Raw genomic sequence first — 16,407 nt, 5'->3', positions numbered from 1 at the left:
TGAGCTGTAAAATCTGCCAGCCACGTGATGACAAAGAGACAGAGAAAGTAGGAGCTGAGTGGGTATGGCCAGACCATGCAGCTCCTTAGTGACTTGCAGAGAAAGAGCAGCGGAGACATCAAGAATGGTGGGAGATGCTGGGATGCAGAAACAGCAACATGGGTAAACAGGTGATTTAAAATACAGTTTCTTACTACAGATTTTAATCAATTTCCTGTGGCTTCAGCATCTGGAGATCAACATGTGGAATCCTTCTTATATATTAAAGAGGTCAAAAAACAAGGTGTCTTCAAAGATCTCAATTTTAACTCATACATACATGTTCCTTTGATGTAATATAAACAGACCGCATAGACAAAAATGATTTTTAAATGTCAGTTAATATTTATTAGATATACAAATCTGAAACCATTCTTACAATTACAGGGAAAAAACTTCATTTGGCGACACATAATTTTATCAAAAAGTTATATAGCTTATTTAAAAATAACATTATTTTCTGAAAAATTATAGCGAAATATCATTCGTAGGCACAATTATCAGGCATAAATGATATAATCAGATCTCCCCACAGTACTAAACAAGACAAACACAATCATTCTGTACCAATAGTGAAGTGTCAACCCAATACAGGAACCAAATTCACTAGGACAATGGAACATGAGCTCCCAATATGATGCGGTAACTAAGTGGGTTAAGATATACCCTTGATGTATAAAGAGGGAAATACTGAATATGAAAAGGAGATGGCTTCTTCAGGACAGTGGTTGGAAACTGTGCAGTTGTGGTGTCCACACTTTCAAAATGATGATAAATTTGGGAGAGCTGAGAAAAGAGCTGCAAGAATGAGCTGAGATTTAGAAAACCTGCTTTATAGAAAGGGATAAAGAAGCTCAAACTATTCAGTTTATTAAAGGAAAGGCTGAGAGGTGACGATCACAGTCTATGAGTACCTACAAAGGAACAAGATTTCTGGTATCAGAGATGTTTAAAGTCTGAAAAAAAGGAAGAATGAGATCCAAAGACTGAGATCTGAAGCTGGATAAATATAGACTGGAAATAATCCTACTTACCTAGGTGTTTATATGTCTTTCTCTGACAGTGTCTGAGCACCTCAGACTCATTAATGAAAAAAACTTAAAAAACTACCACGTTCCAGTTGCACCGTAGAGACTAACAAAATATATAAACAATGAGCTTTCGTGGGCACAACCCACTTCTTCAGATGACAAATAAGGAACAAGGAACATGGAGTTTTCTGCTTTATATTTAAAATTCTGGGCCGCTTTATTCCATATTTGTCATCTGAAGAAGTGGGTTGTACCTACAAAAGCTCATGATACTATTTATACATTTGTGTTAGTTTCTAAGGTGCTACAGGACCATTATTGTTTTTTAAGTTTTTTTAGTTGCAGACTAACACATCTAATCCTCTGCAACTCATTAATGCAGTTAATCTTCATAAGCCACTGCCCTCTTAGGAGGGTGTTATCCTTTTTCACAGATGGGGAACTGAGGCACAGCACAGGATAAGGACTGATTTACATAGGAAATTTACACTTGATTGTAGTCTCAGATGGGTAGACCTGTTAGTAGTCTGTAACTATAAAAGCAACAAGTACTCCTGTGGCACCTAGAGACTAACGAATATATATACTATTGTGAGCTTTTGAGGGTAAAACCCACTTCATCAGATGAGCTCATCTGATGAAACTAATGTTACCCACACAAATTCATGATACTACATATTTTTGTTAGTCTCTAAGGGAGCGTCTACAAAATAAGCTATGCAAATTGCATAGCTTATTTTGAGTTAATTTCGAAATAGCTTATTTTGCAATTAAATTTCAAAATAAGCCACTATTTCAAAACATCCCTTAATCCCCACAGAACAAGGTTTACATGCTCATTGGAATAGCAAGCCTGTTATATTTCAAAATAACAGACTTGTTTCAAAGACGTGGAATAGCTATTTCGGAAGTATCGCCGAAATAGCGCTGCAGTACAGATGTATCTCAAGGTGCCACAGGACTACTAGTTATTTTCTTGCTTATCAGGAGGAGTTTAAACAAGTTTAGCTAATATTATGGCCGAGGCTATGCAGACGGTTAGACTAGATTATCACAGTGGTTCTTACTGGCTTTACAATCTATTAAAAAAGTAGTTGACTGAGTCTGATTCTACCTTAATCAGGGGAGGGATAGCTCAGTGGTTTGAGCATTGGCCTGCTAAACCCAGGTTGTGAGTTCAATCCTCAAAGGGGCCATTTAGGGATCTGGGGCAAGTCTATTGAGGACAGTACTTGGCCCTGCTGTGAGGGCAGGGGACTAGACTTGATGACCTCTCAAGGTCCCTTCCAGTTCTATAAGAGAGGTATATCACCATACATTTTACTTAATCATGGCGTCAGCATAGATTAATGGAATCTTCAGGTAACCCTAGTCTATGGCAGCTGGTTATGGTCCCAAGCCATAGACTTGAGGGAAGGTGTAGCTAGACAGAGTATTCCAGTCAGGCCCGCTCCCTGCCCTGACAAAAGCACTGTACAGAAGGTTGAAGGAGAAAGGTAGTGTAAGGAACTGGTTATGCTGGCTCTGCAAGCATTGGAGATTGTCCTACATTAGGAGAACACTGCTGTGAGATCCAGTACCAGGTCAAAGCAACAAATCTAGTGCACTTAATATAAAGCTACAGCAAGGAGACACTTTTAACAATTACATCAATGAGTGAATGGCAAATGTTTCCACAACAGACACCTGTAGCACTGCTGCTGAAAATCCTCATATCAAGGTTTGAAGATGGCTCACTGATAACAAGAGTTTTCCACACTGCAGGGCCCAAGATAAAGAGTGCATCTACACAGCCCACAGAAGAGAAACTCCCAGTTTGGGCAGACAAATTTGGGTTTGCAGGGCTGAAGGGACAGCACTTTGACAGTGCAGCTCAGGGTGCTGAAGCCTTGTGAGACAAGTGAGCATCGAGGCCTGAGCTCTTGCTCAACCTGCAATCTCAAAGTGTTGTCTACACACCTATTTTTAGCATAAACCCCACAAACCCAAATCTGCTTTCCCAGGCTGGGAGATGCTTCTGCAGTCTGGGTAGGCATATCCAAAGCGACCTTGAGGAGGTTCCTTTTAGGCCAACGGATTCTATGAATCACGCTTCATGTTGAATCAAGATTGGATCTCAGTCTTTGATTTTTTTTTATTATATGCAAGGTTGCATTTCTATCATGTCTGATCTGAAGATTTGGGAAAAGCATTTTCACTGCATCGCACAGGTCTGCAAAATCTTTGTTCACAGGGATCTCCTAGAGGGAGAAATCATCACAGATCAGTGTACAGTAGGATATATCTTATCTCAGAAGGTATGTATCACAACACATTCTTGCTCTCGGGCATCCATATAAACTAATGCAAACTCTGACAAATCTCCTACAGTTCAATGCCCTGAGCCATTGACCAGTTCAGCAAGTGACAGTACTACAGGACCACTGGTGGGGATAAAATAAAACATGAAACAAACTAGCTCCAACTATTAGAGAAAGAATGAAAAACAAACAAACAAGAAGATGAAGAAAGAATGTCAAAAAGCAGCTGACAGATCAAGAAAGGACACCATGAGACTCTAAGCAAGCAACTCACAACTTTCTGTTGAGGGCTGTCTCTCTAGAATGATCAGAGCACAAAATGTCTAGAATGGATAAAGCACATAGTAAGAGCAAGGTAGAAAATTCAATAGGCAATCTGAGTTTTGTGACTGCCTAAGCGTTTACAAAAAGGCTGAGGAGGAAGGCAGGAAAGTGCTGGAACAGAGAGCAGGATCAGGAGAAGGGTTTGTAAGAGGAATACAGGGAATAACAATTGAAAGGGGATACTGGGAGAGGCAGACAGACATGGGTTTGTAAGTGCAGGCAGATCTTTCATGGATAGTCATAGATCTCTCTGGCTGAAGAACATGATTAGTCTGGTCTCAGCCAGTCAGAATGCAACTGTTGCTCTATTATTAATGATCAAGTTTTACAATAATAGCATCATTTAGTAGGTGAAGAGGGCTATCCGTTTCTGGCAAACGGACATTAAATAGAAGGAGACCCTCTGTTAAAGCCAGTTGGAAGTTTATCATGTAACTATTATAAGCTTAGGGGAGGAAGGATACCTCAGTGGTTTGAGCATTGGCCTGCTAAACCCAGGGTTGTGAATTCAGCTCTTGGAGGAGGAGGGACATTTAGGGATCTGAGGAAAAAATCTGTCAGGCATGGTACTCAGTCCTGCTGTGAGGGCAGGGGACTGGACTCAATGACCTCTCAAGGTCCCTTCCAGCTCTATGAGATAGGTATATCTCCATATATTTAAATCAGTTAGCTTATATATGGCTGCAACAGAATCTGCAGCACAGTCACAATAGGTCTGACTACAAATATTTGGTCTTTGTTCAACGTGCTATTATGCCATAGAACTATGTTTTTGTTTTTTGGGTTTTTTTTGGTGGACACCATTAATCTGAATGTTCTGATTTGGGGCCTTTATAAGCCACCCTCTCTCTTCAGTAACACATACCTTTGGGGTTTCATTTGCCTGTACTTTGAATGGGGAAAATTAGAAAAAAAGAGAAAGGTGCCACAGCGTCTGTTTCCAATCTATGTCTGTTTGATTTGATAATAAATTATGGACTTATGGATTTTTGTATGGTAAAGTACTGTAATTATTGTATATGCTAACAAAGTCTTTATTTTGTGTTCACACAGACACACACTTCTTTGTCCTTCAATTGAACCTAATGGGTAAAGGGAAAACTGATTCAATAATGGAATGAGTGTAAGCTTTGAACTCTACTTTTCATCCTGACTTTACTAATATAGATCAGGTATCTAGGAAAGAGACCTCTCAATCTAATGAACAAATAAAAGTGTGTTATAAAAAAAATTTGGTGAGTTTTAAAACAGACAATATGATGACACAGTGAAGGATATTCTTAACTCATTAAGAACTGTCGGTGCCATAGCTGCTAGTAATAATGACTGAATAAGAAACTCTTTTTTACTCATCAATCAGATACACTGAGGATCATTAAAGAAATTCCATCAATAATTGGGAAAACAGAAGAGATAGCAAAATTAATTGTGGCAAAATACTTTTCTCTCCAAAGAGTTTCATCTCACACCCGAAAAAAGGAAAGATGGTTGGAAAGTCAGTTTGGGAAGAAACAGTTAGCATTCCCCCAGGTACAAAGGGACCAAATTACCATTCCCTGTAGGAAGTGATGAGAAAGTAAAGTATGTCTTCTTTCTGTATAGGGCTGCATTTATTTTTAATTAATGATGTTTGATTAAATAACTCCATCTGACAATATCAAATCGTTGTTAAATTCACATATTCAACAGACTGTACACACGTCCCATCTAGAAAGCACATACAAATCAACACCATGCTTTGCAAATAGTCTTCGAAGGCACCCTGTGAATCTGGCAGCTCATAGTACCAGTGGACTCTTTTAGCCTTAGGTCAGAGTATAATGCTGCCCTCGTCACTTGTGCCTGGAAGTTGTTACTGAGTGGTCACAACTGGCATGGACTGGGTGCCAAAACTTAGGAGAGAAGCTTTGCATGGAATGGATGATCTCACCTAGCTGCAGGGGTGAGGCACATAGACAGGGTATTGTGTGGAAGCTTGCACCTGCACTGCCCATGCCATACTTGTGGGCAAAAGCCTGCCTTCCTCAGAGCTGTCAGTTTGGCACCTTTCACCAGTGGGAAAATGTATTTTCAGGAAGAGTTGTATTCCATCTAATGAAGAGAGGGAAGACATGTTCACATGCAGGCTTGCTAACCTAGTGAGAAGAGCTTTAAACTAGGTTCTCCGAGGGATGATGACCTAAGCCCCGCTGTAAGTGGGGAAGTGGAATACCGGCAGAAATACAAAGAGGAGGGTGCACTAGGAGAAGCCCTCTGGATTCATACAGTGAGAGTAGGGCAATTGGTTGGTTATCTTAAGTGCCTATATGCAAACACAAGAAGTAGGGTTGCCAGATGGTTTCAACAAAAATACCGATCACACTCCCCCCAAAAAAACACCACCGGAGGAGACCAAAGTTGTTGAGCAAAAGAAAAAAAAAAGACCCCAAGAGTTATTAAGCTAAAATAAATAAATAAATAAATACAATAAAACACATTAAAACAACATGGCCCCTTTAGCTGAGTGCAGAGTCAGAATAGGGATAGGAAGAGGAGAGGTTGAGCACTAAGATCCAGGGAAGGCATTGATTCCCCTTGCTCAGGTCTTTAGGCTTTTTGCTGGTGGCCATCTTGTTTTCTTGGTCGAGCCAGAAGGGAGCTTCTCTGTGGAACCAGGTAAGCAGGGGATCCAGGGGGTCACAATTGCTGAGTATATTGTAGGGTTGCTAGGTGTCCGGTACTTTCATCTCCTGGCAGGGAAAAAAAACAGAAAATACTGGACATTTTAGGTGTCCGGTATTTTCTGAATTTTACCACCGGACAGGAGGCGAAAATACCGGACTGTCCAGGTCAATACCAGACACCTGGCAAACCTAACAAGAAGCCTGGGAAACAAACAGGAAGAATTGGAAATCGTGGCACAGTGATGGAACTCTAATGTAGCTGGAATAATAGAGACTTGGTGAGGTAACTCACAAGATTGAAGCAGTATCATGGAAGGGTATAAACTGTTTAGGGAGGACAGGCAGTGGAGAAAAGGTATAAGAGTTGCACACAGTCGTAGAAACTAGAGAAAGGTAGTTGAGAGTCTCTGAGTTAAGATTAGAAGCGAGAGCAACAAGCTGATGTTGTGATGGGCATCTGCCATAGAACACCAGACCAGGAAGATGAGATAGTCAAGGCATTCTTTGGACAACTAACAGAAGCTTCTAGATCACAGGCCCTGAGACCAGTGTTCTCTCTAAGCCAGTGTTTCCTGATTTTATTTGGCCACAGAACCCTTTTCTGCTTAAAGTAATTTCAAGGAACCCCTAGGGTTCCCAGAGTAAAATTTGGCAAGCAAAAAAAAAAAAAAAGAAGTCCTGCCAGAATTGGTTGAGCAAAAAAAAAAAAAAAAGTGCAAAATACCCTGTCTCTTTAAGAGGGGGCGGGGCAATGCCATGTTCTTGCGGAACCCTTATTTTCGCTTTGCAGAACCCTGGGGTTCCACGGAGCACCAATTGGGAAACACTGCTCTAAGCTGCAGGGCAGCACAGCTTCAGGGGTGATTAATCAGCCCCACCCAGTCAGAGGCTCAGGGCTCTATGCATGGAGCTGACTGACGGTGGCAGGGCTGATTAATCACCTGTGAAGCGCTGCAGCTGAGCAGCTTAGAGATAACACTGCCTAGGACTTCATCACTCTGAAATCTGCCAGGAGAGCAATATAGCAATGCACAGACAATCCAGAAAGTTTTTTGAGAGTGTTGAGACACCTTCCTGGAGCCAGTGCCATGGGAACCAACAAAAGGCCATCCTCCTCTTGACCTGCTGCTCACAAACAGGCAAAAATTGAATGGGGAAATAGGGATGTTAGATAGTGTGCAACTAAAGTGTTGTATAACCTCATCAAATTTTACAGGTTACACAACTATTCAATAGTTCCCAGGGGCGGGGCCAGCAACCAGTGCGCTCCCGGCCCCATTCCCAGGGAGCCCCCTGCCACCCTATGCTGCTACCTTTGTATCAGAGGAAGCGGTGCAGGGTGATAGGCGGGTGCTGGTCCGCAAGATGAGCTGATTTAAAAAGTGAGTAAAGACTCCTGCTTTTCAGCAGCCTTCCCTGCCCCCCTCCCCGCCCCAGGCGGGGGGGGGGGAGCTGGTACTTGAGGGGAGGCAGCAAGGGCAGTGACAGGTGGCTCCACAGAGCCAGCAGGTGCAGAGAGCCTGCTTAAAAGCCAATTCCCCATGCATATCAGTTCCTGCCTGGTCTCCCTCTGATAGAGACAGAACCACAGGGGGGAGGGGAGGAGGCAGCTTCATGAGAACCCACGCGCACACATGGACAGCTGGCTTGAAAGCTGGCTGCTCACTAGCACCTTCCTCCTATCCCCCCCCTCCCCCCCGGCTGCCTTTCATACAGAGGCAGCAAAGGGGGAGACTATGTGTAGTCAACAAGATTACCAAATAAGCCCAGGCTTATCAGTCAATCATGTAATTTCTATGCATTGACATCCCTATGGTGAAGCAGAAGTAGGCGGCAACCTGGTCAGGAGTGACCATGAGATAGTTGAGTTCAGTAACTTGACAAAAGAATGAAAGGAGGGAAGCAAAATACAGACCTTGGACTTCAGGAAAGAAGACTTGTGACTCCCTCAGAGAACTGATGGGCAGGATTCCTTGGGAGGCAAATATGAGGGGTAAAGGAGTCCAAGCGAGCTGGTTATATTTTAAAGAAGCTTAATTGAAATAAACCATCGTAATGTGCAGAAGGAATAGCAAATATGGCAGGCAGAATGCTTGGCTTAAACAAAGAAATCTTTGCTGAACTTAAACATAAATGCTGCGTCTAGATTGGCATGATTTTCCAGAAATGTTTTTAACAGAAAAGTTTTCCGTTAAAAGCATTTTCGGAACAGAGCGTCTAGATTGGCACGGACGCTTTTCCGCAAAGGCACTTTTTGCGGAAAAGCGTCCGTGCCAATCTAGATGCGTTTTTGCGGGAAACAAATCTGAGCTGTCTACACTGGCCCTTTTGCTCAAAAGCTTTGCACAAAAGGGACTTTTGCCTGAACGGGAGCAGCATAGTATTTCCGCAAAAAGCACTGATTTCTTACAGTAGGAAGTCAGTGCTTTTGCGGAAATTCAAGCGGCCAGTGTAGGCAGCTGGCAAGTTTTTCCGGAAAAGCGGCTGATTTTCCAGAAAAACTGGCCAGTCTAGACACAGCCAAAGAGAAAAGATACAAAAAGTGGAGAGTTGGACAGATGACTAGGGAGGAATATAAAAATATTGCTTGAGCATCCAGGAGTGTAAATATGACGGTCTAAGCACAACTGGAGTTGCAGCTAGCAAGGGAAGTGAAGGAGTAGAAACCCTTCTTGTCCAGGTATGTTAGCAACAAGGAAGCACAGAAAAGTGTGCAATGCCTACTGAATGGGGAAGGCAGCCAAGTGACAGATGATGTGGGAAAAGCTGAAGTATTCCATTTTTATTTATTTATTTTTGACTTGGTCTTCACAGACAAGATCAGCTCCCAGACTGCTATACTGAATGGGCAGCCCAGTATGGGAAGAAGGGGAGCAGACCTCAAAAGTGAAAGAACAGGGTAAGAACTACTTATAAAATCTGAACAGGTGAAGGTCCACAAGGCTGCATCTAAAGCATCTGGGACTCAAAGAGAGCTGGCTGATGTGATTGCAGAGTTATTGGCCATTATTCTTTGAAAACTTGTGATCAGGGGAGGTCTAAGATGATTGGGAAAAAGGCAAATGCAATGCCCATCTTTTAAAAAGGGAAGGAGGAAGATCTGGGGAAATACAGACAAAGCCAGTCTCATCGCAGTCCCTAGAAAAATCATGGAATAGAGGTCCTCAGGGAATTCATTCTGAAACACTTGTAGGAGAGGAAGGTAACCAGGAACAGTCGACATATATCCACCAAGGGTGAGTTATGTCTGATCAACCCGGTTGCCTTCTATGAGGAGACAAATGGCTCTGTGGACATATGGAAAGTGGTGAATGTGAGATACCTTGTCTTTAGCAAAGCTTTTCATGCCATCTCCCACACTATTCTTGCCAGCAAGTTAGAGAAGTATGGCTTGGATAAATGGTCTATAAAGTGGATAGGAAGCTGGATAGATAATCGGGCTCAACAATAGCTCGATATCTAGTTGGCATCAAGTGAAGTGCCCAAGTGTCAGTTCTAGAGCTAGTTTTATTCAATATTTTCATTAATGAGCTGGATGATAGAATGAATTGCATCTTCAGCAAGTTTGTGGGATGACACTAAGCTGGGGGGAGATATAGATATGCAGAAGTGTAAGGATACAGTCCAGAGTGGCCCACACAAATTGGAGGATTAGGCCAAAAGAAATTTGATGAGATACAACAAAAACGAATGCAGAGGCCTACACTTAGGACAGAAGATCCCAAGGACTGTTACAGGCTGGGGATTGACTGGCTAATTAGCAGTTCTGAAGAAAAGGACCTGGGGATTGGAGTAGACAAGAAGCTGGATAGGAGTCAACTGTGTGCCCTTGTTTCCAGGAAGGGTAACGGCATATTGGGCTGCATTAGTATTAGCACTGCTGACAGACCAAGAGAAGTGATTATTTTCTTCTATTCAGCCCTGGTGATGCCTCATCTAGAGATCTGAGGCACATGACTTATGAGAAGAGGCTAAGAGAACTGGGTTTATTTAGTCTGCAGAAGAGAAGAATAAAGGGAGAATTTGATAGCAGCTTTGATTATCTACCTAAAGAAGGGTTCCAAACAGGATGGAGCTAGGCCATTCTCAGTGGTGGCAGATAACATAACAAGAAGTAATGATCTCAAGCTGCAGTAGGGGAGGTCTAGGTTGGATATTAGAAAAAACTACTTTATTAGGAGGGTGGTGAAGCACTGAAATGGGTTGCCTGGAGAGTTGGTGAAATCTCCATATTAGAGGTTTTTAAGGCAAGCTAGATAAAGCCCTGGATGGAATTATTTAGTTGGGGTTAGTCCTGCTTTGAGCAGAGGGTTGGACTAGCTGACCTCATGAGGTCTCTTCCAACTATAATCATTTATGATTCTAAAAAAATTATCTGAGTCTCAATGTCCTCTAGGTTTTTGCACTGAGGGTAACTTAGTTTTAATTGAAATGGAACACAAATCTTTATAAAACGACTGGGTTCTTCCCAGCCGAGATGGGACAGATTTTTTCATAAGTTTCAGGATGTGCAATAGCTCAAATTCCTTCTAGGTTCTGCTGTTTTAGTAGAACAGTGAGACGGGGAATGCCTTATGCACCGTAACTAGACACCCATATCCTAGAGTGGAACACTCAAAATCAGCACAGAAATACATGAACAGGTATTTATGCACCTTCACGTCAATGTGAACATCCAAGAGCGATGTTTGCACATGTTTGTAGGTACCCATTGTATTACGGTGAAGGCATAGCTAACAGTGGCCTGTCATGACACTGTTTTTATAATTCATGTTAATAGGATTATACTATTGACATTTCATACCAGTTTCCTTTGGAAGTATCAAACTTGTCTCAGTCCCCCAACTGTTTAACACTTACTGAGAAGTCCAGGATTTCTATCACAGCACTGGAATTTGCTTGTATGGATTTGACAACTCCCAAGCAGCCTTCATTCTGCATGGGATTCCTGGCCATCTAAAAGCAGACACAGGAAACAAAGACAGGAAAAATCCAGATCACATGTTCTTTCCACTAATATGCTTCTCTTTGATAACTGGAAGTCACACCTCAAACTGAAGCTCTGTCTTACAGAGGAAGATCATCCATCTCAAGTGACTTTAGGCACATGCCATGGGAATGGGACAAAAGCAAGAACTCACAGTAACAAGAATGGATGGTGAAGAGTATTTGAAAATCTCACATAGGCAAATTTATTATAAAATAATCTTTTGAGAGATGATAAAGATGTGTCCAGGACTTACTAAAGCCACCACATGACCTTATTATGGTTTTCTTGTCCTCCCCCAGCATCCAGAACTCCACTTTTTCCTGGTGCTCCACCTCCTTACCCCGTCTTTCAATAGGGATTCCCACAAGGCTTAATCTTTGCCTTTCTTTCTTTTCTGGCTGAATTTACCTATGTGGATCTTGGTTACACATCCTTGATCCTGACCTCAACAGCATATTTTATACCAGTAAAAGATTATTTGCTGGATCCAGCTTCTGCTGGGCAATGCAGAAAAGAGGTAAGCTGTCAGGGAGCTAGTTGTGGGTTCATAATTGTCTGCTTCGCCCTGGCCCCTGGAGGCCACTATCATATTCTAGCTACCAATGGTCCTCAAAGGAGAACACACCTGCTGGGAATATCTAAAATGCAATACACCCTGTCATAACCACTCTCCACCACTCCATGACCTTTTATATAAGATATGTGCAGCAAATGAGGCTGACATGTAAAGTGGTGACATCAGAGGTAAGGAAGATCATCTTCCACATTGGCAGGCAAGATGCCAGACTGCAGGGCAGAGCAGAGAGCAACAGGTTGCAGGCTCTGGTTCACATAGTGGGAGCGATACAAAATGTTCCAATTTAAAAGATTAACAATTGACACATTCCGTGTCTACATGAGAGCATCTACACACTGCATTTCACAGGAGTGGCCAGAGACTGATGCCGAAGACACTCCTGCTGTGGCTGCAGAATGGCTCTGATTCAGAGAGCTCTCATGGCAGTGACATTTTCAATATATACTTTATTGTGTGTTCCAATACCTGCTTAGAAAAGCATTACTCACATTAAGGCTCTTCAGGGTTTGGTTTTCTTTCAGGCCTACTGCAAAGCGTAGTGCTCCTTCCAGTGAAATGCGATTATTGCTTATGACAACAGAGAAGAGGTAGATTTTCTTACATTTCTCATTCCATTTCCTCTACCCACCCAGGGACATACTGACAAGGAGACATTCAGTATAAATGGCATTCAGGAGGACGTCAATGTGTTTTACAAAGTCATGCAAAGTTACAGGGAACCACTTCATCCATAACTAACACGCAGACACATCAGGAAGGACATTAATAGTAGCAGGTTAGCAGCTCTCACATAGAACAATTAAAAGGAGAGGGAATGAAAGAATCCCATCTCCAATTGAAGCTGCAGGAAGTATACATACTTGTCTGGGACACCTTTATTAATGTTCCTACTCTCACAGAAATCACTGTGAGATCTTTAGTGACCCTGAATAAATATGTCGTTGATTTTCAATTTCATCCGAAGAACAAGCTCCAGCAACATACCATTCAGTAGCTACACCACTTCCTGAAGTGCACACGTTTTCCCTGAAGGTCTCCCATCCAAATACAGACTCTGACTGGTCCTGCTTAGCTTATGTCTATTTCTGAGCATTTGTTTCTATTGTTTGTGTAACAATTAAAACCTCCATCTCTGTTCCTTGAAATCATAGTTTTGTATGTATATCCAGCTAGCCCACAGCAGCCACTGCCTTCTGTTTTAGAGTGTAGTTCCCTCTGGCACCTCACTTACTGGGAGGAAGATTCACTGGCAGCTTGCCGGTGGGATAAAACATTGTGGGGAGTACTAGGCCATTACCCCCTTGTTCATGGCCCCTCTCATGATAATTTAGGATTATGTTTATGGTATCCATAACTAGCATCTCTCTGAAAATTACTCAGTCTTATGGCTCACCCTTACCTTCTTCAGTGTTTATTATTTTCTTGACTCTCCCTTTGCTGAACTAATCAGCCTCCTCTTTAAATCAACTCTCTTCATAACATTATGTCCATGTTCTATTATAAGCCCTATCAAATCAACAGTACTTATCACACTATCTTTTGTACACAGGCCTATGCCACACCTCAAAGTATACAGGCCTCTGCTTTCAGGAAAAAGGAATTTGTCCAGCTCTCATTGTGAGCACAAACAAGAGTTCTCTCTTATGCTTCACAAGATTCCCTCTAAACTCCAAAGACCCATTTCACTTTTCTTCTCATTTCTAGAGGTGTTACAGGTGAGCCAGCACCCATGAGACCTGACTGGTCACTGATAAGGGATTTTTCCAGACCAGGGGAGGCCATTTCTGGCCCCCCTAGTGTCAGTTCCTCCCACCGGGCTTCCTGGCTCCCACTGCAACCCAGCTGAGCCATGCAGTGGCTCCCATTCCCCCACCCCATAGCCCAGCTGAGCTGCATGCCTGCTCCCAGCCTCCTCACCCCCGCAGTCCAGCTGAGCCATGTGCTGGCTCCTGCCCCACCCTGCAGCCTAGCTGAATTGCATGTCAACTTTTGATCCCCTCCCCGCAGCCCAGCTGAGCCACATGCAGGGCTTCACAGCACTCCCTCCACTGCCCACACATTGCCCCCTCCCAAAAAGTGCTGGGCTCCAGGGCCCCTACATACCTGCAACTTGCTGGAACTCTCTGATCCTGGAATATCCCTGGTCATTCCAGACTACAGATGTTGCCGGACCAGAATGTTCCGATTAATAGAAGTGCAACCTTTAGTAACTCTAGATTCTTATAATTAAATCTCTTTCCATCCATGCTCCCCAGCCAGCTGGAATCCATGTATTTCCTTCCAAATTTATGCTTGCAATGATATTACCTTAATTCCAGTAACTCTCCTCTTTCTTTTGCAACATCTCTTTCTTTGGGGCCACTATGACAACTACAGAGTGAGGGACATAGCAGCCATGACTGAGGGTAGGGCAGAAAATAACAGCTGCAAAATAATCTTACACAGTTAGAAGATTAAGAAAAGGATTGGGGGATTCCTATGTTTTTACTGCCAAACTCCCATTACATGATATTTTCTTTTTCATCTTAATGCCAGCAAATCTATCTCTCTTTACACATAAAAAAGAAACCAATGGCTGCTTAGGATTTCTGAGTGGAGCATATTGTATTACGACCTGAGCCTAACTTACCTAACGTTGAGTTCCTCTAGCACATTGTTGACTTTAAGGGCCTCCCCTAGGGCAGCTGCACCGTTGTTGCCAAAGCCATTGTACGAAATATCCAGAACTCTGAGGAATATGTTTGCCTATGGAACAGGACAGAATTAGTGTTAAAAAATCTCATGTAGCTTGAGAATCTGTGTCTCCCTTGCAAAATAACCTTTCATTGGTCACACTTCTAAAATACAATTAAACATAAATGCAGAGGGAAAGTGAGTGAGAGGAGAGAATGAACAAAAGACGTTTCATAAAAACAACTGTAACTTGTGGTGTGCAATCATCAGAAAAATTCCTTCTCCCTAACATGACCCTCCTAAAAATGTCAGGCGTCCTTCTTCCTTGAAATCTTTTTCTCTGCCTTGCAAGATCCCCTGTTGCTCACAGGTCTAGCAGCTTTTTTACTTGACCCCAGTTCCCATTGGATCCGAATATCACCGACAAGAAGGTTGTGAGTCTTACAGAGTACAGCACAAATGATCAGCTGCTAGAGTCCAGGAGGTGGACCTCAAGAAACAATCTAAAAAAGTGGAGGAGATGTGCAGCTGGGTATTAGGTAACGGATAGCTAGTAGATAACCTGGGATCCACACTGTTGGCTTCATGCTCAATGCAAACCTCAGCACGTGTTAAAACTCCTTGTATAAGGGGCAGGGTGACAGGTAAGGAAGGAACAGTAAAGAGAGAGAAGATGCTGACTGAACAGTCTGGAATAGAATAGCCTCAGTGAGCTCAATTTGGATGCCTCCAGGATTGCTAACTCGTAACAGTTCAAGTCATAAGAAAAACACCAAAATTTCATGCAATCATCCCCCAAAATCACCAAGTCATGAAGGATTTTTAAGGTGCTTTTCTGGTGGCATGGGCCAGTTCCTTCAAGAATATCAAACCTGTTCTTTGTTGTGCAAGACAGGTGTTTCCTGAACTAGATAATGGCAGCAATGAGTTTTCTCAGCCCTCACCTGAAAGGGGTGTTGATGATGAGTTAGCAGCTTTAGTTAAATAGGTATTAACAAAAAAAAAAAACCCGAAAATCCCACACATTTTAAACAATCTGACTAGAAATCTCTTCCTCATTCAACTGTTTAGATCTCAGTCTCTTAAATCTTTCACCTTTTACTTTTTCACTCCACCTCAGATTCTTCCAGCAAAACAAGAAAACAAAAATTGGAGATTTCTTTAATGTAAATATCTACCTATATTAACAATAACAAAGGGTATGGCTAGACTGCAGAGGGGTAGGCGGAGGAGTTGGGATGTGTCCAGGGATGCGTTTGCTCTTCTGCTTTTTTTTTTTTGTGGAAGAGCAAACACACTCTTTCAGAAGCCCCTGTATTCCTTGTTCCTCAGTCTAGAAGGGCCAAATGTCGGAAAAGCCTCTTCTAACAAAAGAATCAGAAAAAGGTATACAAAATGCAGAGCGCATTTTGCACATCTTTTTCTGACAAAAACTTGTAGTCTAGCTGTACCCGTTCACACACAAAAGTCAGGCAGAGTATCTTTATCAGAATGAACCAAAAAACAAAACAAAGAGAATAATTGTGTTTCCTCTGCAGCTAATTTTTTTTTCTTTTTGGCCCTCCTTCATCAAGGGAATTATCTTGTAGGATGACTAATAATATTAAAAAAAACCTGCAGTATAACGTACCACATTAGAAAAATAACCTCATTGTTAAAAAAGCACACTCACAACTGAATAGAAGTAAAGTTGCACACACAGTCTCAACTTTGCATTTTCTGGCAGAGAGATTATTCATGTCATTTTGAACTCACCAGTTTTATGAATGGAATTTTCTAAAATGGATTTTATTTATTTTAAGAAATATCC

At 42.2% G+C, this 16,407-nt stretch overlaps 1 protein-coding gene across 4 annotated transcripts in view; it reads right to left on the bottom strand.

The window, feature by feature from the left end:
* Positions 1 to 361: 361 nt before the first annotated feature.
* Positions 362 to 16,407, bottom strand: part of LRRC74B (leucine rich repeat containing 74B) — a 33,996-nt gene continuing 17,950 nt past the window's right edge. For all 4 annotated transcript variants that reach the window (XM_089775242.1, XM_089775240.1, XM_089775243.1 and 1 more), the window contains 4 exons: positions 14,554 to 14,669; positions 12,413 to 12,491; positions 11,218 to 11,313; positions 362 to 3,310 (listed from right to left, as the gene is read on the bottom strand). In XM_089775242.1, the coding sequence (XP_089631368.1) occupies positions 3,164 to 3,310; positions 11,218 to 11,313; positions 12,413 to 12,491; positions 14,554 to 14,669 (438 nt within the window). In that variant the 3' untranslated portion in view covers positions 362 to 3,163. The remainder of the gene's footprint in view (positions 3,311 to 11,217; positions 11,314 to 12,412; positions 12,492 to 14,553; positions 14,670 to 16,407) is intronic.

This window comes from Pelodiscus sinensis, chromosome Z (assembly GCF_052426305.1).
Source record: "Pelodiscus sinensis isolate ZL-2025 chromosome Z, ASM5242630v1, whole genome shotgun sequence".
Classification (NCBI taxonomy): Eukaryota; Metazoa; Chordata; order Testudines; family Trionychidae; genus Pelodiscus; species Pelodiscus sinensis.
The sequence above is the reverse complement of the archived record's forward strand: the minus strand, read 5'-3'. Positions and strand labels throughout refer to the sequence as shown.